The sequence below is a fragment of the Manacus candei genome, unplaced genomic scaffold, assembly GCF_025592945.1.
Source record: "Manacus candei isolate 608988 ecotype Guabito, Panama unplaced genomic scaffold, ASM2559294v1 h1tg000074l, whole genome shotgun sequence".
Taxonomy (NCBI): domain Eukaryota; kingdom Metazoa; phylum Chordata; class Aves; order Passeriformes; family Pipridae; genus Manacus; species Manacus candei.
Window position 1 is genome coordinate 3487895 of NW_026138122.1, and position 26569 is coordinate 3514463.

Sequence of the window (26569 nt, forward strand, 5' to 3'; positions counted from 1 at the left end):
TGCCACCAACCTTCTTATATCAAGACAAAGTTGAACTAAAGCTAAAGGGATATCAAGTCAGATTTTTGTGTGGCACATGACCAGATGCATACTTCATGCATTCTTTCAAATTTTTCTTGATGACTATTCTAACATTAAAACATCCCACAGAGTAATTAACTATGTATACTCATACAATCTTTCTACATATTTCTTAGTTTTCGCCTCCTCAAAGGCCTGGTCAATCAGTATAAAGTATGACCAAAAGCCTGACTTCAGCAAAGTGCCCTCTGTCAGAACAAATCACCAAATTAAGTTGCATCAGTAATAAATAATAGACATTTTAAATATGTTTAATTTAAAAGTAAGGTTTTTTCTGAAGAACATTAGGTACCTGTAATTCGAGTGGTAATCTTTTTTGATGCTACATCAAAGACTTCAACACATAGTACAAGTTTATTGCTATTAGCTGTAGAAATAAAATGTATGAGATAGAAAGGTTTGGACACATACAATTTTGCACATGTGTCCTGGTACTCACCTTTGGTAGGAACTTCTGTCACTCCATTCATTAGCTAAATTAACAAATGTACCAATAGCAGGGTTTGTATATATTCTATTTGTTTCTTTTTCTTCATTTACTGTGCATATTGATGAAGTCTTTAAGTATGTCCAACACCTATTTTAGTTAGTGATGGGAACTGGCATGGAGGAAAGAGAGAATTTGTGTTCAAAATGAAGTACATCTGCAAAGACCTCTTTTTTTCACATTTTTTGAGTATATAGTAAAATCACTTTTTCAGATTTCCATGTTTCATGATAGGAATTTTAGTGATGATGATGGAACTAGACTTTCTCATGCATTTTGACTTGGTTTACACATTTACAAAATGGACTATAAAAACGCACTTATCTCACAAGACCAAGAAGACACCAAATTAAATTAATTCTAAGATGTTTGAGTGAAAGGTACTTTGAAAATAAAAAACAGTTTTACATTAGAAACAAATCTCTTGAACTGTGTTACCAAAATAAAACAAATACGCCAGTGTACTGATCTGTCTTTAAATCTTTCTTTGCCTAAAGTCTTCCAAAAAACCTATCTTTCATCAAAATGTTTGTAAGTTTACCTCCTTCTAAAGGAAATAATGGATGCCCATATTCCCCCTAAGATTACAAGTTAGTGTGAAAAACAGGGTAAATTTTGTCCAGCACCACAGAGTCTCATGGTGATGACTGTACATGTACCAATGCCCATATCTAACTGCAGTTCTCCTAATGAGCCTGCTTACTCTTCTGTTCTGTGACCAGACTCCAGAGTGGCTTCAGCAATTCCTAAAAGAGAGAAAAAGCTCTTTGCCATGTAAGTAGATAAAAAGGAGTGAACCACATATATTCAATACAATGAAAAGCATTCCCATAAGGTGTTGTTTTTATCTAATGGATGGAGAGTAAAAGGGGAGGAGAAATAAAGGCAAAGTTATTTCTCAAATGTAGTGGTGTGATTCACATGCTTCTCAGTCGTTGTTACAACGGATAAATAATGCAACCCTTCAAAGTGTTCACAATTTGGATGTGCAGACATTTTATCAGCCATCAGCTACATGATCTCTTATCACAACTCTTGTCTATTCACTTTCTGAGTGAAAAGTTCTTTTTTTTATTTTATACTCTGGTGATTTTTAACTATATCTTTGTGTTTTCTCATTTAGTGGGGTTCTTTTCATTTCTTGACTGAATCCAAAACCTGCAAGGATGGTTGTCGTGGACTGACATAGAACAGCAGCTGGAAGGACCAAAATGAAGGTTAATACACTTCCTACTCAGGTGCTCCCAAGTGAAAACAGGTACAACCTTCTGTAAATGAGTCACGGACATTTCCACCCCCTCCCCCACATTTCCTTAAATACTAACTTTGCAGGGTGGACTATTCGCAACAGTAGCTTTTGTAACATCACAAAACAAACAGAGATATCAAATACTTTTGGCAAGAGGAGTGAGAGGAAAGATGGCATCTCTCTGACCATCATAAGGACATGAAGTGTGGTGAATCTCAGTGCATTTTAACCACTGGACTTGGAGTGAAAGGAGTGGAAACTAAATAATGTTGCATCTCTATCATTAAGCTGAGCAAGTATGTTACAGTAACATCTAAAAATGCTGATGCATCATCAGCTATTGGCACTAATGCAATGGTTTAATGGGTTTGTGGCTCTCTGTAGTACTGTTTGATGACACAATGACAGAACTCCTACTGCTCAAGACTGAGTACCTCTGTGTTTAGAATAAGAAATTACACTTCTAATAAACAAAATTTACATATTTTATTCCAACTCTGCTTTCCAGATGGTACCTAATATGACCAGGCCCCAGAGCAGGAGAGAAAATTTGAAACTGCCTATACTATATAGAATCCCAAAATTAAAGACAGAAAGAAAGAAACAAGACAACTCCTGTCATTTCAGTTAGAAGACTCACACTCTTTTCTGCTACAGACGTGTCTATAACTTAAGTGGGCAGTTCACCTACACTAGGGATGGTAAACCAAAGTCACCTCAGGTACCAAGAGATATATAAAGCAAAAAGCCGAAGTCATCTCATCTGGGCAGAAAGCCAAGACCAAACATTTATAATTTATTAATATTCACTTTCCAGAGTCCTGAATGAAGACATATTTCCACCATAATCCACAATGAACATTGTAAGGCTTAGATATATACTTTTTTTTTAATGCTATTAATAAAGCACTTGAGTATTTACGGAACTAAGAGATATTCAGCAAGTTAGATCTAAAAATAAGTTCATACACATGAACTGAAATGACAAATATTTGCCATTTTCTTAGAGGATATAATGAGAAAAACATAGCAAATGGATTATATTCTGATGATATATCCACTGTCTGATTAAAATCTGAGAGCATGACATTTGCCTAGCAGCTAATGAAAAACTAATTGTTCTTTGTTTATCATATGTTCCATAAATAACATTGACCAAAAACTACAGACTTTGAGAGCATAAAATCTGTTGAAACAGCGAAGATAGATATCCAAATGGGAGATTTTGGCTTTGAAATATGTCATAATCAAACACTGTACTGATCCAAGAGCTGAAACCTTCTATCTCTACTTCACTCAGATTCAGCTACCTGTAATCTGGTATAAAATCCAGAAAAGGAGGCGAACAAGAACAACCTCCAGTAAGAAGACCAAAAAAACCTCTCAGTCAGAAAGCTAGGTAATCAATATGGTGGCATATTGTTTTAATTTTTATTCTCAAACACATTTATCAATACATTGGTAGACTAAACAAAGAGAAATCTTTACCACCTACTGTAATGTTATACATTAATTACATTTTTTATTTTTTATTCATTACATATTTGGAGGCATAGAAATATTGTCAGTGTAAAGGCTGTATCTTGATCTCCATGAATTCCTGAAAATATTGAGAAAATGCACTAATTTTCCAACTGTTTTCAGTAACTTGAAACTGGGGCAATATAGAAGCAGAATAGAACAGAGTAAAGAAACATTACATTCAATTAAACACACATTGCAGAGTACAGCAATATCTCCTTTGACTTCAATAGCTAACAGGACAGACCAACAATGAAGCAGAGTGCTTGTAAAAGCTGCAGAGAAATTAGGGACATTATAAAATAGGCAGAGAAGGACATGGCTTTCAAAAATCAGTTGTCCTTGCAAGTACTACAGGACTCTTGCCTAGATGGTCTTTTGGAGCCAACATAACCAGTTTATGCTTTATAAATAAAAAATAAAAAGGGGAGTATTGCTCAATATAGCTTCCATTTTTTTTCATACTTTTAGAATTTCTTCCATCATGAATTCTTCTCTCCTTTCCCACATCTCTGTACAAACATTGAACACAACAACTTTGTGGTCACTAAATGCTTAAGGACTTTGCTGAGGGCTTTGTTCCTCCTAACATTCCATAACAAGCTATCATCCCCTTTCAGTGTGCACCAGGCCTCAAAATACAGGAGCAGAACACCATTTCTATGTGGGCTATGGGTAGAATGAGCCTTCCTCCAAACACAAACCTCTCTGTCCATGGGTGTGGGTTTCTGTAGAGATCAGCATAATGACTTACTGTGAAAACATTAAACTTGACTCTCATCTCTCAGTTTCCCTGGTAAAACTGGGGTCCAAACCCCTAGTTGTCTCTCAAGCATAGTTGTCATAGAGCCTATGCATAGTATATATATTTATGCATAAGAAAAACGCTAATTTTTAAGTATGCATTCTGTGTATATGATTTTTGGAAGAAAAATGGTTAAGTTTGTTTGTTTGTTTGTTGTATTCTGCTCTCCAGCTCAGGCATACAGAAATGCAGCTAATACACACAGACTGTCCTTTCTTATTCTTTCCTAGATTCAAGGATCTCAGCAAGGTTAATAACAGAGTATTTGTGGTGCCCGTCATAGGTGAGGAAACAACAGAGAGAAGACAAGCTAAGGTAAATAAAGAACTTCCAAAATTTCAACTCCTTTTGATTTGATTTATCCAAACTGGCCCATCCAAACTCCCACCATGAAGCAAGGGAATGAAGTGTGCCCTTGTGCCAGGACAGGGCTTGTCTACAGAGGACCTTGGGTCTTCAGTGGACAGCCCAGGGGCATGAAAGGAAGTTGTTGAGTGAAGGAGGAGGAGGCAGCAGAATGAGTTCAGGACGTGCAGGGAAGACAGAGAAGGAGGCAGTATTTTCCAGCCATGGGTTGCATAGCTCCATGAGCTAATAGACTGCTTGTAACAAAAGAGTGCTGCCAGTCTCTGGGAAGGAAAGGACAAACAGTGTGTGAAGGGCGAGGGTGTCAAAGGAGGGTGTTTTGCAGAGGTAAGAGTTTATGTGTGGATGTGCACGTTGACCATCAATATTCCCCCCCGGCATTTGACAATGCGAAATCCGTCCTGCAACACATGGCCAAGCAGCATCTTCTCAGAGAAGTATCCTGGACAAGATTCACTGAATTGTTGGTGTCACACCTCCCAACCTCCAGCCGAACAGTTTCTGGCAAAGGCCAGAAGGCAGCCAGGTCACCCAGGACAGGGACGCCAGTCCCGCCCGGGCAGCGGTGCAGGACGGCGGGTCGCTGGTGATGCTGTTGCACCACATCAATTGCACGGGGGAAGATGAGGAGACCAGGGGAGTAACTCTAGAGGCACTCTTAAGTAACCGGGGATGCTCAGATCCGCCGAGGTGACCCGCAGCCCGCCCGCTGGCTGCGCTGCGGGGACCGTGCGCCCCGACGGTGGTGCGGGCTCTGCCATGTGCGGCTCCGCCAGCATCACCCCCAGGGCTGGACCGCTGCCCGCCCTCGCTCCGCACGCCGGCAGCTTCCCTTGTCTTTCTTTTTTTTCTTTCTTTTTTTTTTTCTTTTTTTTTTTTTTTTTGGGATAAGGCGGATGTTTCCTTTAGTCGGATGGGAGAGCGGGTCCCTCCCCTCTACCCATGCCTCTCCACCCACCTTCCTCGCTTTCCCAGTGTGGTCTGTAGGGGCGTGGGGGAGCGTTCAGTCCGGGCCGCGTGGCTCGCCCTCCTTTTGTGCGCTGATTCCTGGGTGTCCTCCGCCGCGCAGCAGTTTCCCCCATCCCCTTTGCGACAGCTGTTTCGAGAACGCATAAATACGCGCGCGTGTGTGTGTGTGTAGATGTGTCTGTGGGCTTTTTTCACAAGCCCATGACAAAGCACTATGAGGTCAAAATGGTAAGTGTTTTTTTGTTTTTTTTTTTTGTTTTTTTTTTTTTTTTTGTTTTTTTTTTTTTTTTTGTTGTTTTTTGTTTTTTTTTTTTTTTTTTTTTAATTATTGAAATTTCTTCCGGAATCGGGGTTAAAAAAAGAAAAAAAAAAAAAAAAAGCGGCAGAAAGCACCGTCGGTGGGGGCGGGTGGAGGAGAAAAATCCTCGCACGTAACACAAACCTCGTGTACAGGCGAGGCGCGGGCGGGGATGCTCCGCGCTGCCCGGGATGCTCCGCGCTGCCCGGGATGCTCCGCGCTGCCCCGCCGGGCCGTGGGCGGCGGGACGGGGGGCGGCGGGGGCGGCGGCGGCGGCGGCGGCGGGAGGAGAGGAGCAGGGACAGCGGGAATTCGGCGGGTGCCGAGGCAGCTCCGCGGGTGCCGGGACACGCCCGGAGGGTCGGCGCGGCCCGGGGGGGGCGGTCCGGTCCGGTCCGGGCGGGTGCCGCCTGCAGGCGACCTTCACAGCGCCCGCTGTCCTCTGCGGAGCGCTGCGGGACAGCACCTTGGCACGCCGGGGCACAGAACCCCCCGCCTCCCTCCCGGGGAGCAGCGGCTCACGAAACGAGCCGGGCAGTGCAGTGTGAGGGCTGATTTATTTATTTATTTATTTAATCGTTCGAATTGATTTTGGTTTTTTTTTTTTAAGGGATGGTATACTTAGAGCTGCTTGAGCCAGCTAAAGGAGGAATAGTAAGTTTCCTCGCTTCATGATTACCATAGGTAACTTTGCTCATTGCAATATTTAGCAATCGGTTAGAATTTTATGTCGGATGATAGGCAGTAATAGTTAAGTTGCACCGACCTCGTTCTGTGGATATCAGAATAATAGAATGATTTCTGTGGAAAGTAGCAGTAAGTCAGTATTAGTTAACTTCACGATGACTTAAAGCAATACAGATAATTTTCAGCAGTTATAAATCTAGTCACTGTTCTGGTGACACTTTTAGGCTATTGAGTGTTGTTGAAAGGAGCAGAACTTGCTTGTAGTCTAAAGAGAACTACTCCAAAGGGAGTCTGACATGGGTAAGGAGACTCCAAACTATAGACTTTTAGCTGTAGCTACAGTCAAGCTTGTTTTTTCCTATGATCATTTTATCTTTAATAAACAAATTTTTGGTGATTTTATTTTATTTTACTATCTATACAAAGGCAGTAATGTTTAGCTTAATATTTTCCACAATTACAGTTAGGTGAATGTGCAGGTGATGCAGTATTAGTTTTCTTTGAACTATCTTCTTTTCAAAAATACTGTTCTTCCTCTGAAGAAGGCAGTAACCTGTGAAATATATGAGCACATTCAGGAATAGTAACTTCTGGAGAGTTTGACCCTGCACTGCTGGCAGTTAGGTAAACCATTTGGATAAACTGCAGGTGGTAAGCATTTCTGTACCTATAGTTCTGTAACCAGGCTTTTTTAAATTCCTATCAGAAAGATTGTTTCTCCAAGGAAACCGAATTCTCCATGTGTGTTAATTTTTTCCTTTTATAGCAATCACACAGAATTTAAGTGCTATAAGTATTTATAATTTTGATGTCTTCACTAATGGCTCATTTACCTTTTATTTTCATCATATTTTAAGCTCTATGCAGGAGAAAAGTGGTGAACATGGAGAGGAAAAGACGTTGAATTTATCAGGAAACTCCTCTAACTAAAAGGGAACTCACTTTCCTTGCATATAGTCTCCCCAAATGCCATTAAGTTCACGGGAGGGAATAGATAGATTTACCTGTGCCCATGTTTAATCTGTTTTTGTATCCCCTCTCAGACAGGAGCACTCAGACACGGTGGCAGCAACCACCCTTTGGTGCTCTCTGCCCAGAGCCCACCCATTCTGCAGCAGTGTAGTGGCGCAGGCAGTACCTTCACCTGCATCTGGTTGTGGAGATATCACAGGTTATGCATTAGTGACTCTGGACATTAAAAAGAAAACCAAAAAACACACCACCACCAAAACCAAACCAAACCAAAACCAACCAACCAACCAAAAAAAAACCCAGCAAAAAAGCTAAGAAAGCTGTGGACCAAATTTAACCCAAACTGCTGATAAAATACTTTGGCAACCAAGAAAACTGGAAGACTTGAGGATGTAAGATTTGACAGAATTATCTTGCTTGACAATGGCTAAGAATTCGATTGGGTAGATGACTGTAGAGGAAAGATTTTATATTCTTCAGTGATTAGAAATACCTAGGAACAAAAGTCTGTGTGCTCGTGCAAACAAATAGTGTGTACTACCTTCCTGAAGGATATGTGGACTGATGTTCTGATGAAAATGTTACTAAAAATTAGCGCAGGGACAGTGAACAAAATGTACACAGGGACTTATGTATGAAATTACAGGGAGCTGGGTGGGAAGCCCATGTACACACCTTCCAGCAGGCAAGTAGGAAATGAATTTAAATTCTTCTGATGTCGTACTTTTTAACTTCAAAGTCCAGCCTTAGTGTGAAAAATGAGAGTAGAAATTGAAGGGCAATAGTAAAAGTACCAGAACTGCATCAAATAGGAAAGATTTTCTTGAAAATTTAAAGGTGATTGTCTGGAGCTTCCTGGTCACCCTCTTCTGCTTCCCCATGAGTTTTTAAATAACGTGTTGGGATTATTTCCTTACCAAATCACTTAAAATCTGTGAAAATCCCTGGGAATTGCTGGATGCCAAGTTCCAAGAATACACAGAAGGCATGCAATGTTTATTCTGTTAGAAGAGTTAGTTGCAGCAATTGTTTTATACTTAGGACACTTAACAAAACAAAGTAACAAGCACCTCTTATTTTAGCACCTTAATATAATTAAAAATTAAAAGTAAGCACAGTTCAATTTATTTCCTTTCTGCCAAAGTGTTTGTATGACTTCATTAGATCTTGATTTGTGATACTTTCCAAGTTTCTGTTTAGAAGATTATATATAATCAAAACATGATTTCATATTGAACTACTTACTGGTTCAATTACTAATTTTCAGTAATGATTCTGCTCCTCAGAAAAGAGTTTGAAATTTTGGGAATCAAAATTCTAAATGGCACTGCCTTGCTTATTTCTACAGAACAGATTGGAAGTAATGGAAAAATAAGATTGCAGTTATTGCAGGGTTTCCATATTCAGATAGTGCAGATGTTTATTAGTCAGAAGTGTAAGAATCATTTAAGAATTGCTCAGTTTCATTCTGGAAGCCAGTGCAGCACCTTATAAATTTTAACTTAGTTAATTGCATGCTTAAGTCTTCCATCTTCTAAGATTTCACATGCAGGAGAATAGAAAACAAAAATAAAAAAAATCACATTGATTTGTTTAGGAGGTACCTGGGTCTTTTTGGACAAATACTATTCACGACAGTTAATTTTCCTAATCAGAATGTTTGCTGATTCTTGTAAGGAAAGCTGTTGACCCAAATCCTGCAAATAATTTGGCATGCCTATAAAGTAAAAAAAAAAAAAAAAACTGTAGAAATACTCTTAGAGAAATCTTTGATTCTCCCAACAATACTTGTAGGTAACATGAATCTACTTCCATTCTGTATTAATAATAGGATATTGGTGGACACGCTTGCATAGATACATGCCTCATATTTATAACATAGAACTAAGCATTTGTAATTTTGCCTCGTCCTTGAAATTAAATCTTTAAGCGTCATAGAAGTGCAAAACACATTATAACAAGTACTTGGGAAACTATCCTTTAGGTCACCAAGTCTTTTAAAACCTCAATGCTTGAAACTTTTGCTTTTTTATGTATTGGTGATACTAAGATCAGTACTTCAAATTTCAGGCATTCAGAGACCTCTGGCATTAGAAGAAAATGTACTTAAGTTTCTGTGAAGAAGAATCGGTATGGAAATGAAACTATTTAGGTGGTAGAGAGTGACATTCATGAGAGCTGTGTTTTTCTTGGAAGTTCACAAGTTGTGTTGCTAGCCCTGGGTGTCATTTGGTGACGTGGTGACAAAAATGTCAGCCTAATCTAGCTTAGCAGAAATAGAGTATTTGTTAGAAATTGCAGGTATAAGGATAGGGTTAACGTGGTCAATGTGTTATTCTACTGAGTGGACAGCAAATAGTTTTTACAGCTAGACAAGTTCTTTCTGTTAATTGCAGAAGGTGTGTTGAGAGTGTTGTGATGCTGTGCTTCTCTCAGAGTTGTGAGGAGAAGACTCCCTTCCCCTATCACCTGATCCTTATGTTAAGTCTGAGAGTTAAGACTTACTTCTCTTCCAGAAATTAAATCCTCACAGTCATCTATATTTATGGCCACAGACATGCAAAATCAACACATTTCTGAGAACTATCTTTTTTTAAAAATAGGAGGTCTAAATACTTAGTGTCATTAGCAGTGTCAAGAAATAAGGCCACATATGGCCTCAGCATAAGGTCAAATCTACAAATATTCCATTTTCAAACACTTCCCCCCCCCCTCCGCCCAACAGCTCAATTTAATGTGTATAAAGTATTTGCTGCTTCAGTGACTACTTTTTCTACGGTGTGTCTTAGCTGCTGGGATCAGCATGGTTTGAAGTAAAGCTGGTTATTCCCTCTAGGCATGATTTCACACTTTCTTGTTCCTGTAGCCCTATTGACCATTCAGACAATCCGCAGAAGTGATAATTCATAAACAGAGTGGCAGGAGTGGGCATTGAGACCCAGGGAGTACAGGATTCTTATTTTTAGCCAATATTTACCAGTCAATCAAGGTTTTGGTTCTGAGCTGTATGAAGATCTTAATGCCTATTGAGTTCACTTTGTCTTTTATTTATTAAAGCAGGCTGGGATACTAAACCCAGATGATGTAAAATTTAAATTAAAAAAATTACAAGGCAAATTGGGAGGGGAGAGGGGGAAACAGGTAAAATAAGTTCCCTGATTAGTGTCCCACCTTCAGTTATGATTTCTTTAAAAGTGAGTGACCACTGGATTCCACATTAAACTGAACGTGCTGTGATGGGTTTTTACATCCCATGGCACACTGTGTTGTTCAAAACATGCAGAATATGAAACAGATGGCTTGGGAAGACTGTCAAAAAAACCTGCTGGGCCTTCTCTGGTACTACCTTAAAGCAAGAGAGAGGATGAGTAAGTGTGCTGTAATTTTTGGCCTTAACACAGCATTCAGGAAGCTCGGGCTTCCGAAGACATGCTTTCTCAATCACAGTAACATGTATAAAAACAGATATCTGTTTGAGGATAATGGAGCAATAAAAATGACTTGCAATTGTGAGGATGAAGTAATGGAAAATTGCAGTGGGGGAGGGGAGGAGGGCAGACATTTGCTTCAAGGTACTCATCACAGAGCTAAGCAATGCAGACAAATTTATTCAGGAGTTTCACAGGCCATCTTTAAATATATTTGTATATGATATAGTGGAAGGTAAATCCAGCAATCTCTAGTTCATTTTTTAAAATTATGATTTCAGATGGAAATAACAGTTGCACCTTCAAGACCTGCTTGGTTTTGGTTTCAAAATCTCTAAGCATGTGGAATCTTCTAACCAAAGGCAAATAATGAATTTTATACTACAGACATGAAAATCAGAGCCTACTGTATAAATGTGCATCCACAAGACAGTGTCTTTTTAGGAGATATTTCATGTACTGATAATATTATAAATATAAGCAACCCAAATTCCTAATCTTCTTGTCCACAATAAATTTTTACAAGAAGCTGAGTGGTTTCTTTTGAATCTCATTGCTGAGATACTGTCTTATTTAACCTTCAGTTAGAATAGCTATACCTAGTATTTCAAGTCAAAATTACTAAAAGTAATACATATTCAGTGGTATTAAAAAAGAATTCCATCTTTGAGTTCACAGTTTACTGAAATTAAGATTTATTTCCAGAAGCTAATATTATGAAGTTACAGTTCAAAATGTGGACATTGCAGCATAAGGAAAACAATTTTCTTTACTCATTGCTGAATTTCTGTTAACTATAGAAATGACTGTCTGAAACACTGGAAGTTTCACAGCTATTGTCATTTTTTGCAGCTTATTATTTTGTCGTTGGTTTTTTTTGGGTATTATCATTGCTCAGTTGTCTGATAAAGCTGAAATATGTAACACTGTCTCAACTGTATTTTTATTTTTCAGCTCTGAAATATAGCGCATGACTTAGCAATACAGTTAAGTCAGAGCTTTGGGAGATTAATACCTGCTAAAATAATGGTTTAATACTTAAGTTTATCTGTTATTTTAAAAATGCACCTTTAGCCTATTTTTACTTAGTCTCTTTCTTGACAATGGGTTTTCATTTCCATGTTTTAGGAAAATCCTATAAATGTTGTTATGTTACTACTTCAGAAAGGGAAAAAAGGAAGAAACATGTGAAATACTCTTGTACTCATTTTGCTTGTGATTTTGAATAGCTTTCAAATTAGAATGATTTTCCCAGATTTTTATAGGCTTGCCCAATCCAGCTGTATATTTTATATGCTAATTTAAGTTCTATTTTTGTTCCCCTTGGGATTTTAAGTGATTATAATTGTTGCTCTTCAAAAGCCAAACAGATGATGATTGCTGCTTCAGGAATATACCAAAAGAAACCGGCTTTCATTAAACCTGCTCATCCACTTCGTAATTATCTCCATTTTTTCTCAGTAAGAAGCAGGAAAATGGCAACTACAGTTCATTGAAGCCAGTTCAGTTATTTAAACATCACTTTACTGAGATAACAGGAGGTGTTAAAGCAGAGAGGTTTTTCAAATGCCAAGATGCAGCCAGTTACTGCAGGGTTGCCAACTGGGAGATGAGACTCTTCGTGTCAGTTTGATATACAATGCTAGAGGCTAGATTCAGCAGAAGTTACTGTGGTCTCTGCTGTGGTTGGGACCACTTCTGGAGGACAAAATGTAGATTGCCGGTGATTTTGCCAGGCATCTGACTGCTCCGGGAGAAATGAGAAGTAAGAGCAAGCAGAAACATGGGAGAGGAGAGAGAAGGTTAAAGCAGGCACAAGCACAGAGGCTAAAGAAGATAATAAATGGGGAAATAATAAGTAGGGAAATGATCATAGATCATGATCAATGATCATAGGTTCACTTCTGATATCTGTCAGCCCAAGTGATGTTTGGAATGAGCCAGACTAGAGCAGAAGGTTTCTCAAGAACTTTTCAGCAATAAATTTCAGTTCAAATCCATATTAAGAACATTCATAGAGAAGTTTTGCTGTGAAGATCAATGCTGGAGAGGAACAAATCCCTGTGAATTGCAACAAGATGCTGCAATGTCTGTTAGCCCATGAACACTGGCATAAGCAGGAGTAAAAAGACACAGAGGTTTCTTAAGGCCTAGAAATATGTAAACAGTTCTTTAGTTCACATAATTGATTAAAAACCTCACACATTTAAATTTTTGCAAGTATCTTCTGATGTTTTCCTTTTCTTACAAAAACAGTGTTGCTGAGGTTTTTTCTACCCGCTTTGTGAAGTTTGACTCCTGCAATTTACAGAAAGAAGTCTGACCATATGTGTTGCCATTTGTCCTCTGCTGCTTTCTTTATGCAGGCAATCAGTGGCAGCGTTGCTGTATAAATCACAGCTTACCACTCAAGAGGGCCTGTAAAAAAACAGTTCCATCAACAGTTTTTTTTTCAAAGACAGACTGCAGCAGCTGTCTTAAAACATGGTTCTTTCATCAGAGAAAGCAAGAATCTTTTACAATTTTAGTCCCTCATATGGCTCATTTAGGCAAAGGAGATGACCAGGAAAAAAAGAAGGAATTCACAAAGGGATGAATTTGGTTTTTTATTTCTTAAACTTAAATGCCTGTATGAGAGCAGAGGTTAAACTTGGCCAACCATCAGAAACTCCTTTCCATCAATTATAGAAACAAAACTTCTGTCAACATCATCTTTCTATTTTACCCAGAATGTTCCTGAGCTTTGGCTGTAGTAGTGCAAGCTGAGAGAAAAATTATGTGGCCTATAGACTGAAGGGGAAAAAAAGGTCTTTCAAATAGAACAGAGCTGTAACATCCACTGAGTGCAGTTTTGTTGGTACAGCCTGAGGATTCAGGCAGCCACTCTTGTAAACTAACAATTCCTTGTAAACATCAGCAGTGTGCTCCACATCTTGACACCAAAAGGCAGAGGATGCAATCCCAGAGCACAGGCAGCAGACTGCCAGGAATGTGGCTTTCTTTCTCAATTTCCAAGCAGCTTTGTTCAGTATGACCAGCAGTTTTGGATCAGTTTCATCTCCAGCTAGAGTGTCTCATAGAACCACGTTGAGCATCCCTTGTTTCAGCACAAGTTTTGTCTGAACTGAGCTGTGTTTTCCTCCCTTCTTCACCCACTGGGGCAGGAGGATTCCAGACGCTGCAGCAGCGCTCTTCCTTGTGCAGCTGCTGAGGGAAGTGAATTGGGTTGCCAGAAGAGGAACAGTGACACAGAGGTCAGTCCTGTCTGTAAGGCAAGTAAAGAATAGGTGAAAAGCAGCTAATGCAAGAGTTTATCAGAGCTATTGCCTACTTTTCATTCATTATCAAGAGGTGATTTGTCGTGTCACCGCTGCCTAAAAATCAGAGCTCAGTCCAGAACAATGGGGGTCAGGAAATCCTGAGCTGTGAATCCTGTCTCCATGTTTTAACTTCTTTGTTTTGCTTTCCGTCCTCACTTGCCTAATATGAATTTATATTACATCAAATTCTAAGTGTATTTAAGACTTAGTTTTCCTACTGCTGCTAATTCAGATTTGCGTTTGCAAAATGTCATGCACTTAACGAGGAAGGGAGCAGGAAGTAGCTTTAGAAAAGCAGATGGTAGAAAGAGAATTTTGTATTAATTCTTTTTATAAATGGTTTATTAAACAAACCACTATATCAAGGTTCTAAATTTATTACCTTGTCTAAGGTAGCTTAATTACATGTCTGCTTCCTGAGCTATTCAAGACGCGTTTTTGCGCTAGTGAGTTTATAGCATAACAACGTGCATTTCATTCTCAGACCAAGCTCTTTGCAGATGGTGCATTTTCACAATGGCAAATGGTGCGTCATAGTCCTCATTGCAAACTAGCCACCCTACATACTTCTGGTAACAATGTTCTTAGATTCTGCAGCTGGAGGAGCATTTAGGCAGCTTCTGTTATTACTTGCTTATATTTCCTTCTTATTACATTATCATTCAGAATAAGCATCTTGAGCCAAATTAACATGGAAGGTACTGAAAATATATGCAAAATAAGCATTGAAAGAAAACAGGGCAAAAGTAGAATATTTCATAATGAATCGAAAAATATACTTTTCCATGTTAGGAGCACCTGAATAAAATGGAAACAACTGCAGTTTGTAGTTGGCTTTCTTTGCACTACTTTTCAGGTTTTTGTTTTATTTGTGCTAAATACCTGACCTTATCCCCACATAGTCTGCTTCTGTTCTGATTTCCTTTTTAATTTAGAAACAAAACTTGTAGAATTAGAAAACATTCTTAGAGAACCAGAAAATTAGCTGTGATGTTATACAGAAATTGATGAAGATGATGCCTCAGTACTTGACAGTTATGAATATAAATTGACTAGGTATGTTGATGAGGAAGGTTTATTTTAAATATATTTTTATTTTTAAGATGTTTTTGCAGAGTTCTATAAAAAAAATCAGAGAAAATTAAAGTCTACTGTAGATAATAGCAATGAAACCAAGGCAAGAAGAAAGAAAAGGCTTAACTGAAAATTCTTGGCATAATAGGGGTTAAAAGATGTAAGACTAGAAAGGATTCTTCTTTTTTCTGTAACCTAAGGGCAGCACAGTAAGAATAAAAGAGATGTTCCACGGTATATAATGTCAGAATAATTAATGAATATATCTGTTGTTACTCAAACAATATTAAAACATATTCATTACATTTTACATTAAGGCAATTGACTTATGATTACTAAAGAGGTTCCTAAAGCAACAATAATATTTATTTCTCATATGAAATGCAAAATTAAGTAGGTGGTACATTTGATGTACATTGCTATTCCATTTGAGAACAGCTCTTACGGAGAACACAAAAATTATCTCAGGCAAAATGGTGCATGTATAAGATATATGTGTTAAGCAATAAAAGTTCTTAAACATTAAATATATGAGAATTGTTCTACACATTTGATTTCACATGCTATAAATATTTCCATTTATCTCGGTAAGATTACCGTAACAAGGAGAGCAAACTATGTGTTGAAGCTGCCACAGTATTATGGCTCTATATCACTGCTCCTAAGCCTTTCCCAAATGGAAATGACGAAAGTCATTTTCCACAACAGCAGCAAAACTTAAAGACAAGAAAGAAGACATTCTGTCCACTCACTGGGTCTATGCAAACATTTTCTGGATTTGTAACTTCGTTTTTAAGGAAAAAGAAAAAAGCATAAAATTCTGTAGTTTACTCGTCTTTCTGTTCAGAGCATTTTGGCTTATCCAGACAATACCTGGGTATGGCTGAATCAGCACTTCACAGTCAGAGCTGGGAGAAGCAGAAATTATATAAAGACTAACCCCAGCTCTGTTGTTTTGAATAACCTTGTTTCTCCTTGTCTTAGTATTATCAAGAACCAGAAAGACATAGTCTCATGGACTGATGGGAGATGTTAGGGAAGATGTCTCCAAACAGCAGAACCTGATCAGTTATTATGTGTTGTGGAGATGAAAGAAGGGCATCACTCTCTTGTATTAGCTTGAGGATGAAGTTCTAGGGGAAAATACCTGTTCTGAATTCAGTCTGAATTCCCCACTTCCCCTCCGAAGCTTTACTGAGGTAACAGCTGTCTTTTTATCTTGTTATCTGGCTCCTTATATGTCCAGAGTCTCAGTTTCTTGCTTTTCTTGCGCATAAAAAAGGTAGTCTTTCCCAATTCAAATACCTACAGCCTAAAATACTTTCTTCACTCGCTTCTTTCCCTATTAATGTCTTCTCAATAGAGAAGACATTGAATGACCTCACACACAACCACACTACTGTCACTTGTTTTCTACAGTGACAGAGGTTGATGCAACATTGCCACAAATTAGCACCAAGTTATGGCAAACTGGGTGGTAATGCTGTAGAACCGGCTCTAATGAGAAACCCTTTTACTTGTGACTTTAATAGCCTTTTTATCCCACAATGTGAAAGTGGACAGTACTTTAGGAAACCATCTTCCTCAGGGTATGCAATTAAATACTGATTCACTTAACCTGTATATATCTAAATATCTATCTATCTATCTATCTATCTATCTATCTATCTATCTATCTATCTATCTATCTTAACACACACTATATTGAAACTGTGGTGATTCCACGCAGGTACAAGCTATAAATAGTTCATCCCTCCATCTTAGTCTTTCATGGAAAATGCAATTATTCCAAGCAGAAAAGGCTGCAGAGTAAGTGACTGTCTGAACATTGCATTACACAATGTATTTGCATGGCATAAAATGCTCATTTGCATAGTTATTGCATAGTAGGTTTTTCAGGCCTTAAACACTCAGTCAAGATAGAAAAAACACAAAAAAGTATTAGCCTGTTTGAACATGCTAAAAAAATATGGGGGATCTGAATCCATAAAACAAAGACTGGGAGAAATAATAAGATCCCATTTGAGGGCAAATAAATATCACATATCCGACTGTTACAAAGTGAGAAGATGGCTGTAAGTTTCACAATTCAATTAGCTTACTGTTGTTCTGAGTGCTCAGCGACAGTTATAGGGATGCTTTACAGGGATTAAGGTGGAGTTGTAGCCAAAAAAATATTAAATGATCGGAGTGTAACCTGATATTTACCTTTTGTCTTACTGTAGCATGTAGGAGCACTGATGAAGTGGTAAGTAGAATAAATATATCTGGTATGAATCTTGTAAATTTCCAGATTTTCCATGCAGGGAAAAAGAGGAAAAAGGCTGTGGATGGAAAGACTAAGTTAGCCTTTTTATAGGATTTTTAATAATTGTGGCTTAATTGCTTTTGTTGTTTACATCCTCTTTCATGCACATTGGAAATGTGGATTTTATGTCTTTCAGAACAGCAGTATGTTTCCAGAATCAAAAAGCAATATCCAGTCATCCTATAATGCTAATTCTCCTTTTTCTCACTGTCAGCGCATTTAAAAATTAAAAAAAAAAAAATAGAAAAAGGGAAAAAAGAGAAAATTAGAGAAGAAAGTTAAGTTCTGTATGGTTAAAGGTGAGTTGAAGGAGGAAGGCTAGTCTTAGGTTTGCAATGCAAATTTGAGTAGCAAGAGAGATATTTTACAGCTTTTTGAACCATGACATGACTTTGTTTTCTGTTTTGTGTTAAGTATCGCATGGTTTAAATCAGCTTTAAGTCTCATAATGTATCTTCATCATTGAAGATACATTATGAGACTATGAGCATGATTGGGGAAACATTGTGGAGATCTAGTAGAATTTTGCACTACAGTGAGAGCACTGTTCAACACCAGTTCCCATCATTAGCAGCTATTTCTAGATCATGAAAATTGAATCCTGGCCCTTAAATATTTTCCAGGATTTTGCTATTTGAAGGTAAAAAGCAGATTTCTTACTGTAGTTTCACTTTCTACAGATTACAGGTACATCTCTAGCATTGTTGATCATGTCTGATAATGATGGCTAAAATGCAGTTTTTCCTTCTCATAGAGAAGGAATTTGGTGTGTGCATTTATGCTTCTGATGCAGTTTTTTTTTAGCCCGAAGTTCTCATTAATAAGTTAATATGTCACCATTTTAAGTGCCCAAATAGGAATTATGAAAGGATGCATGATTTTTCAGAATGCAGACTGACTGCAGCTATTTTAATTGTGGATTCCCAAGTTTCACGTGGACCAAAAAAAAAGCAAATTGAGAGTCAACAGTCAAATGCTGAAAGGCACTTTGAAGATAGAGGTCTGGAAGATTTAAAAAAAAAAAATATCAGTCTTTGAATTTGTCTGGAAAAAAATTCTAGAATGCAAATAGCTTTGTTCATCAGACTCTTATTTGCTTGGTTTCAATGCTTATTGACAAAAGCAGAAAAAAGTATAGAGAAGTTGTTTAGTACTTTACCACTTCTTTTCCTAGTGTCTCAGATCTGCTTCTTTCTTAGGGTGTTTTTTTGTGGTTTTTTTTTGATTGGTGGATTTTTTTTTGGGTGGTCTGGTTTTGTTTTTTTGGTGGCTTGGTTTGGTTTTTTTTGTGATTTTTTTTTCCTCAGATGTTCAAGTTATTTTAAAAGACAGAAAGGAAAAAAACACTATTTAGAACTTTAGTCATTTTGGTGGTGGGAAATTATACCTGATTGATATAAAGATCTTATTCTCCAAGGGAAAATAAGATGTGTATCCAACTTTGAACCTCAGCAACTTCTTAAGTAATGTGGTCCAGTGCTTAACTACTCTTAGAGAATCTTTTCCAGTTGTTAAACTAGATTTTATGTGTTGTGAATTAAGCCATTTACTTTTTTAACTTACAATGCATATGAATACTACTTGATCATAATCTGATAATAATGATGATTTCTAAAACCATTTTCAAATATTCTTTGTCACTGTTTCTCTTTCTAAACAATCTCTCTCTTAAAATGTATTAACGTTTTCTAAAATACTTTTCAATACCCTTTTATGGACTTTTTTCAGTTTTTTTATAACAAGGAAAGATTGGATACAGTGTTCTATTTTCAGCTCATCAGTGTCAAATAAGAAGAGTATTCATATATGTCTTTTCAAATTACACTCTTGTTTATACATCTCAGCGTGAAATCTCTCTTTCTTGCAACATCATATTCCCATGACTCCTAGTAGTATCTTACAACCTTTTCTTCAGCACTGCTGTTATTCTCTAGTTTTTATTTGCACATTTGTTTATGATCTTTTTTCTAAAAATCACATTTGCCTGCCACTTGTCCTTATTGAGCTTTATCTTGCTGGTAGGTGTCTCTGTTTTGAAAAGATCATTTTGTATTTAGCACTTAAACAAATGTGCAGTTCACAGTTTTCATAACCAGTTACTATGTTCCATCTTCCAAAATATGGACAGAAATAACATCTTGACCCTAAAAGTTATACTCCAGTAGGTCCTTATTTGATACAGTCATTCATTTGGCAAGGAACTATCTCTAAGTATTCTCAAGATATATTTTTGTATAACCTTTTTACAGCAATTTAATTAAGACTATGCTTCTTTTTTATCCCATGAGATGCAATGCAGGTTGGCAACAAACATTTAAAAATCAACGTATATTACTTCTCCACTTTATGCAACATGCTGTGATTGTAGAATAAAATAGAATTTGCCCAAAAGCTTGTTCCTGGAAGATCTGTATTTCTTAGTGCTGTAATTTTGGGGGCTTCTTTTGAACTAAGAAGCAGAAATAAGGCTGACTAGTGTCCCTTTTTCCTGAATACCTGTTACAAGGAAAAAAAAAAACAAACAAAGAAAGAATATAGTAGCTTCGTATCTGTTCTGCAGTGTGTATATTTATTACCTTATTGTCTAATGACCAGATACACAAAAGAACTTTCAGCAGGGTAAATGTCCATGACATCAGTCAGAATAATTCACCTTAATTTTATCACATATTTTATTGCACTAAACCATATTACATTGGGGTACACTACTATTAGTTTGAATAACCTTTTAGATGCATGATCATTTACAATTTGGATTTTGCTGATGACTCATATCCAGCAGAATCAAAGTAGTACAAAGCTATGCATAGTACTTCTGATGCAAAAACTGAGTTATATAAGCAGATAAAACAAAACCTCCAGCATTTAAAGACAAGAAAACAGGGCCAGCACCAGTGAAAGACCATTAAGTCATCTACAAGTGAGCAATTTTTACATTAAAAAGAATAAAAACTAGTTATTTAGATACTTTTTAGATTGATGGATCAAAGGAAAATCTTGATGATCTATGTAAGTAAGATAAGGAAAGTGCTTTTTGGAAGTGAGATTTATTTTTCATATCTAGTAATTGCAAGGAATAATTGGCAAAGTGTAATTCCACATCTTTTGAATATTAAACCACTTCCTTATAAACAAGTTGTAACGTGTAACATACAAAAGTAAGCAAAAAGAACTATCTGAAGTTATGTGGCAAACATGGAGTGCTCATGAAAAAGGAGGTAACTGCCTTTAACATAATGTCATGAGAAAAGCATTTTTAATATCCTTTCTCAAGAGTGTGTAGACACCTGCCCACGCTTGGGCAGTTATAGCAGGTGCGCATTAAAGATGAACTTCATTTGCAGAAGGAGAAGGATACACTAGTTTCATGCACCTTCTGAAATCCTGCCGGTGTGAGTGCAGAACACCATGTGTACCTGTGCTGAATCATAATTGCCAGCTGGAGTCGTATTATCTTAATTGAATAAAACAGAAGATTCAAGTTGATACTTAAAATTTTGGGGAATGTGTTTAAGGACTTTTAAGGTCAGAAAAATTCCATCTGTTACCTATGTGATCCGATTATCTGAAAATGATCTAATTACATCTTATACAAACGCTTTGGAATTTACAAGGACTTCAATAAAATAATGGTAGCAACAGCTACTATATTGCTTCACTGTGCTGTCAGCAGGAAATATGCTGGCGTGCTAAAAAAGCTATCTTTGAGTAATACGCGCTTTCCACCTCAACAAATGAAAACAGACACAGGCTTTTGAAAAAAAGTAAAATGCTTCTTTTAAGTCAATATTTCTTGTAGCTTTAATACCATGAGAGGATATACTAATTACGGTTACTTTATAACTATACATCTTTTTTCCTTGAGAAACTTAATTGTTATGGTGGAAGTGTAACTGAATTGACAGTATTTGGGATGATTCACTGGAGAACTTAAAAGGACTTGTTATTTTTGGATAAAAACCAGCATTAAAAATATTGATTACATTCTTGCTTTTCATTGTCTCTTGTACACAAGGTTATTTCTCCTCACAATCACATAGTCTCACTGGCAAGGGTATCAATCACTTCAGGCTCTGGTTACGTATTGCCCACAAAAAGGGGCAAGGGCAGATTGTTATAATTGAGTTTTCTGACTTGTGAATTTCATCAAACTACCTACCTACTTGTGAACTCTAAAACGTGTCTTAAAAACCAAGTGTTTTGCTAATTTTGGGATATCTACTTGGTACTAATGTGCGTGTGTTAAGACTGCACAGTGGACCTAAGTTATCCACACCTGCCTTCTGCTCTGTCACACTCACCCTGTATTTTTACTTTCTCCCACACCACTAGAAAAGTCCCCAGATCTCAAGGACAGGCAAAAAGGTGTATTTAACAAAGTGCATGTGCCAAAGATTCCTCCCTTCTCCTCCCCACCTGAAGCTGCCTTTCCTCTTGGTTCTGTCGTAAAACGTGAAATAAATGACTCATCTTCTGGGTCCTTATTACTTCTCTTCCTCTTTTTTCTTGCTAGCTCCTGCTGTCAGATATGTCTAAGCGACAAGCTAAGGCCAAATAGATGGGGTTAGATTGTCAGAGAACAGAACTAGTTTTGCTTCTCTGCCCTCCATTTAACAAGTCTGAGCAGTAAGTCATTAGGTTTCTCATCAGGTTTCAGGTTCCTCTTGGTTTTAGTACCTTGTCTTTTGTTAAGAAATAAAGTTAATCTTGTCTTAATTTATTATTCAAAGAAGATTGAAAGTTAGCCTTAGTGGCCAATAGATAACATTACAAGCCTGTGCAGTTACTCTGGCTCTTCAAGAATCAATCACAAGGAATTAAGTGAATGTAGCAAACTCTTCCTTCAAAAATAATGCTCTGTGACCTCAAGTTATATGCTTCAGCTGTATTCCTTTCAATTGCATTTTCTACAAAGCTTTCTTTGAAAAAACACAGATCAAAGGTAAGCTGAACTGAGTCTAAACAAAGTATTTCTGCTGATAAAAGGTGGAGCTCCAGTATTCTAATCTGATGCCATTAGTCAAACTGAAAACACAGCTTGAAAACAGGATTTTTTTTTCTATTGTAAAATGTATTATTGTGTACCATGGCTCATGTTTTGTCAAGTGAATAATTTCAAAGGTCATTATAGATCCTTTTCACAGCAGCAATTAATTTTTGTTTAGCTGTGGTCAACAAACACATGCTTGTATTGTCTGCTACAAAATTGAGCTTGTGTGCTTTAATGTTAGTTTGACTGTTGTTTATTAAAAATCACAGTGCAGTTCCTTCTCCTGCAGAGGAAATGGGGAATTGAAAATAAGCTACTGCAGTTTCAATGTGGAAGTGTTTTGTCCTTTGTAAGGAACTTGACAGCCAAATGGATGGTTTGTTCTGGAACTCAGACATGTCACAACAGCGAAACAGATGAGGAACCCTCACCCCAGTTCAGGTACTGCTGGGACAGTGATTTGGGACAGGGATGTTAAGGTGTTTTCATTAAAGCAGCATCAAGTAAGAGAAACCTATTTCTCTTTGCTGAAAGGATCGTAATGACAGTTTACTTCACTGGATTATCGGCAACATACTGGCTGCTGTGCCACCTGAATTTCAATTTCTTAATTTACAGCACTGATGAAATAGAATAGAGCTCGATCTTTACTGCTCTCTACACTGGGCTGGTCTTATCAAGCGTGAAGTTTGGCGCATTGCAAAGCTATTCAAGTCATTATCTGTTGAGGACCTCTTGAGCCATCTCTATCTCTGCAGTGTGCTGATAAGACAGCTGTTTCTGTTGCTGCAGTGTCTCTCTGGGCCTCGGTCTTCATTCCGTGCAAACTACAGCTTTGTCACTGTGCCCTGATGCTGTCACTTTCTCTGTTGTGCAATAATTTGATCCAAGCACAAAAGAGGTTGATGGCAGCAACAGACTGGCAGGTGACACAGTCTTATTTTACAATTAAATGTGCATTTTGCACCAGTGGAAATACAAATCCTCAATAAAGAAGCTACGTAAGCTGTGGTGCAGCAGCAATCTGCCTTTCCCTGGTCACAGTAGGGAACAAGCAAAGATACAATAATTTGGATAAATAGACAGCTTCTTTCAGGTATTATATTTTTCCAGGTGAAGTTGTCTATAGAAAATCTGAGCAGTTGTGATTACCTTGTGTGAAACAGAGCTTTAAGATACCTTTTTAGTCTCAATTGAAAAAAAAAAGTGAAACACCTCCCTTACCTTTCCCCACCCAAATGCTAACCTCTTTTTGAAAAGTAGTTTTTATTAATATTCAGACACTGCTGTATAATAGAGAATGATACAGCAGCCTCAGCTGCAGTATTCATATTGCTGTAGTTTTGTATGATATCCGTATCTTATCACCACAGAGAGGCTCAGAGAAGAACTAGGTAAAACAACTGCGCTCCTATACTGAAGGGCAGAGTGCATGCCAGGTATGCTTTGACCCGGGAGTTGTGTGTCTGAAGACTGGGTCTGAAACCTACATGCCTATTGCCGTTTATTTGTCAAAGTAGTGGAAACAAACATAAGTTGACACTGGAAGAAGGACCCCGTGGATTCCCCCGGGGTGCAGTAACACAAACACACACACACACAGATATATACACACACACACAGACATACCCACACACGGACATACACGTGCACATTCAAACACATCCGTGTGGCAGTAGATGAACACCACGAGTTTATCTGGAGTGCCCTCGAGAGAGATAAGCCCACGTCGACATGCTGTACGTTACCAGGGTGTTTCCTGGGGGCGGGGGGCGCGCTCCCCGTGGGTGCCGTGGGGCCAGGGCCGGGGCCGGCGCTCCCGCTCCCGCAGCCGGGCCGCGCCGTCGGGCCGTGCCGCTGTCCGTGGTGCTGACGGGGCGGCCGCGGGGTCCGCTCGGCCCATCCCCTCCCTCGGCAGCCAGCCCTGCTTCTCTTTTTTGAGTTCTTTTTTTTTCGTGGTGCCCCCCCCCCCCCCCCTTTTTTTTTTCTACTTTTACTGCCATTTCTTGACCACTCAGTCCCGGCCAGGGGACTCAAGAAGGTTCATCATGCCTGAACAAGCACCATCCTTTCCTCCTGCTGTAGCTGTTCTATGTCCAACACCTGTTTAATAATCCATACATGATTTAGCTAAAGGCTGTGTCCAGGCAGACAACTACCGCTAATCATAAAGATTTCTTTACAGACATATTAACTAAGCAAAGAGGAACTTAACAGGAAAACGTGTTTTCCCTGGGAGAAGGGAGAATTTAGCTTTTCTTCCTCTGCCATTGCTGGAATCAAGGGCCTCTGAATAGAGATGAGAAGGGCTGATGACAAGGCAATTCGATTTAACAGCTATTTTCTGCCTAATTTCACTTTAACACCATATATTGACAAACATAACAGATGCAAGTACATTATCGGTAGAGATATTACATCTCTAAAGAAAATGCATAAAGTTTGGATTTTGTCTCTAGAGCTGGTCACTAATTATAGATGGAGATTGTTCCTTCTGAGTGGAGGAGCAGGGGGCAAGATGAAGTTGGAATTCTGAGTATCAGACCTGAGAGGGAAGCTGTTGAAAGCAGAGTCCTTTAATTTCCTGAAGGTTCAGAAAGACATCGTTCTGGTTTCTAATAGCATACATTTTGGTTTTCCCTTTAAACTGAGGGTTTTTTTAGTTCTAAGAACAGCTGTATATGGTTTTTTGAGGGGGTAATGGAAGGGAGTGAGGTGTCAATGCATAGATAAGAATTTTAAAGAACTTTTTTATTTTCTGGCTTTCTTTCTCTCTTGTCATACCTTGCTGATGTTCTGCTAAGGAACACTGTTGTTTACTTAAACACATTCAACACAAGCTGGACAAAACAAGAAAGTAACCAGCAATTAAATCTAGTAATTCCGCAAACAGCAACACAGGGCAGGAGTTTTGCAAATGTTTTCTATTTGGTATAACAAATAACATTTTAATTTTTTAAGAGAGATATATATAAAACTTTTTGATGTATGCAACCACAGCATAAAGAACCTGAGCAAGTTGAGTCTAATATCATTAGGAGACTTTCAGAAGCAGCTTTCTTGTATCAAAAGGTAAAAGCTGCCATAATTAAACAAGACCGAACATCAGGAAAAAACAGAACAACAGTGTAAACTCAGAGGATCTTCTTCAATACTAACAGACACTGCTGAGAGCACAATTTACACATGCAATTCCACAAACTGTGTGTGAATAGACATCACTTCACATAGGACTTTGTGTAACAGCTTTGAGGAAGTAGCCACCCCCACCCCGTTCTTTATTCAGTCCTTAGAGTCAGTAGCTTGGCACTTGTTCCACCAGGGAATTATTCCTCTCTTTGGAATGCTGCTGATTCAAAACGTTGGTGATACATTGTAAATGATAAGACTGTGTGTTCTAGAAAAACATCAGATGCATTAAGCATAAAACTAATTATATAAAATGTAAAATTAGTCCCTGTATAACTCTCAGTTGTTGTCACAGTGGTAGGATAGGGAGATTAGAATAAAGAGATGATACACAATTCATTGTATTAATCATTTATAAACACGCAAGGGCACTCTCATTGAAACACTATGTCTCTATTGGAAATTGCATTCTTCTTTATTTTTGCACCTTGTTAAACACAGATGCCAGAATTCTAATTTAGAATTCTATTCCAAATAAGCATTTCCTTTCTGCAGGGTGTTCTGCCTTTGCTGTTGGAAATACATGATACGCACTTGTGTGTGTTCTGTGTCAGAAAAGACACAGAAGAAAAGCCATATCTAGGAAGCACTTCTGATTCTGGAAAGAAATGACAAACTGTGGTGAAGGTCAAACAGTTTAAGGAGTAAAAGGCATGCTTCAGAACACCATACAGAATTGTTACTTCCATACCACAGTCTCTTTCTCTGCAAACACTTATCTATGCAAGACGTAGAAATTGCATAATGAATACAAACTTTTTTCAACCTACTTCTCTTGTCTCTCCCTCCTTCCCTTCTCTCATCCATTCCTTCCCTCTTTGCTTC

At 38.0% G+C, this 26569-nt stretch overlaps 1 protein-coding gene across 6 annotated transcripts in view; it reads left to right on the plus strand.

Annotated features, from left to right (window-relative positions):
• Window positions 1-5472: 5472 nt before the first annotated feature.
• The window catches only part of ELAVL2 (ELAV like RNA binding protein 2), a 108291-nt gene continuing 87194 nt past the window's right edge, over window positions 5473-26569 (plus strand). For 2 of the 6 annotated variants that reach the window (XM_051809051.1, XM_051809053.1), the window contains exon 1: window positions 6301-6320. Coding sequence is in view for 2 of the 6 variants with exons in the window: in XM_051809054.1 (XP_051665014.1) it covers window positions 6389-6430 (42 nt within the window). In the remaining 4 variants the exon portion in view is untranslated. The other 4 variants (XM_051809054.1, XM_051809055.1, XM_051809049.1 and 1 more) reach the window with 4 other exon arrangements.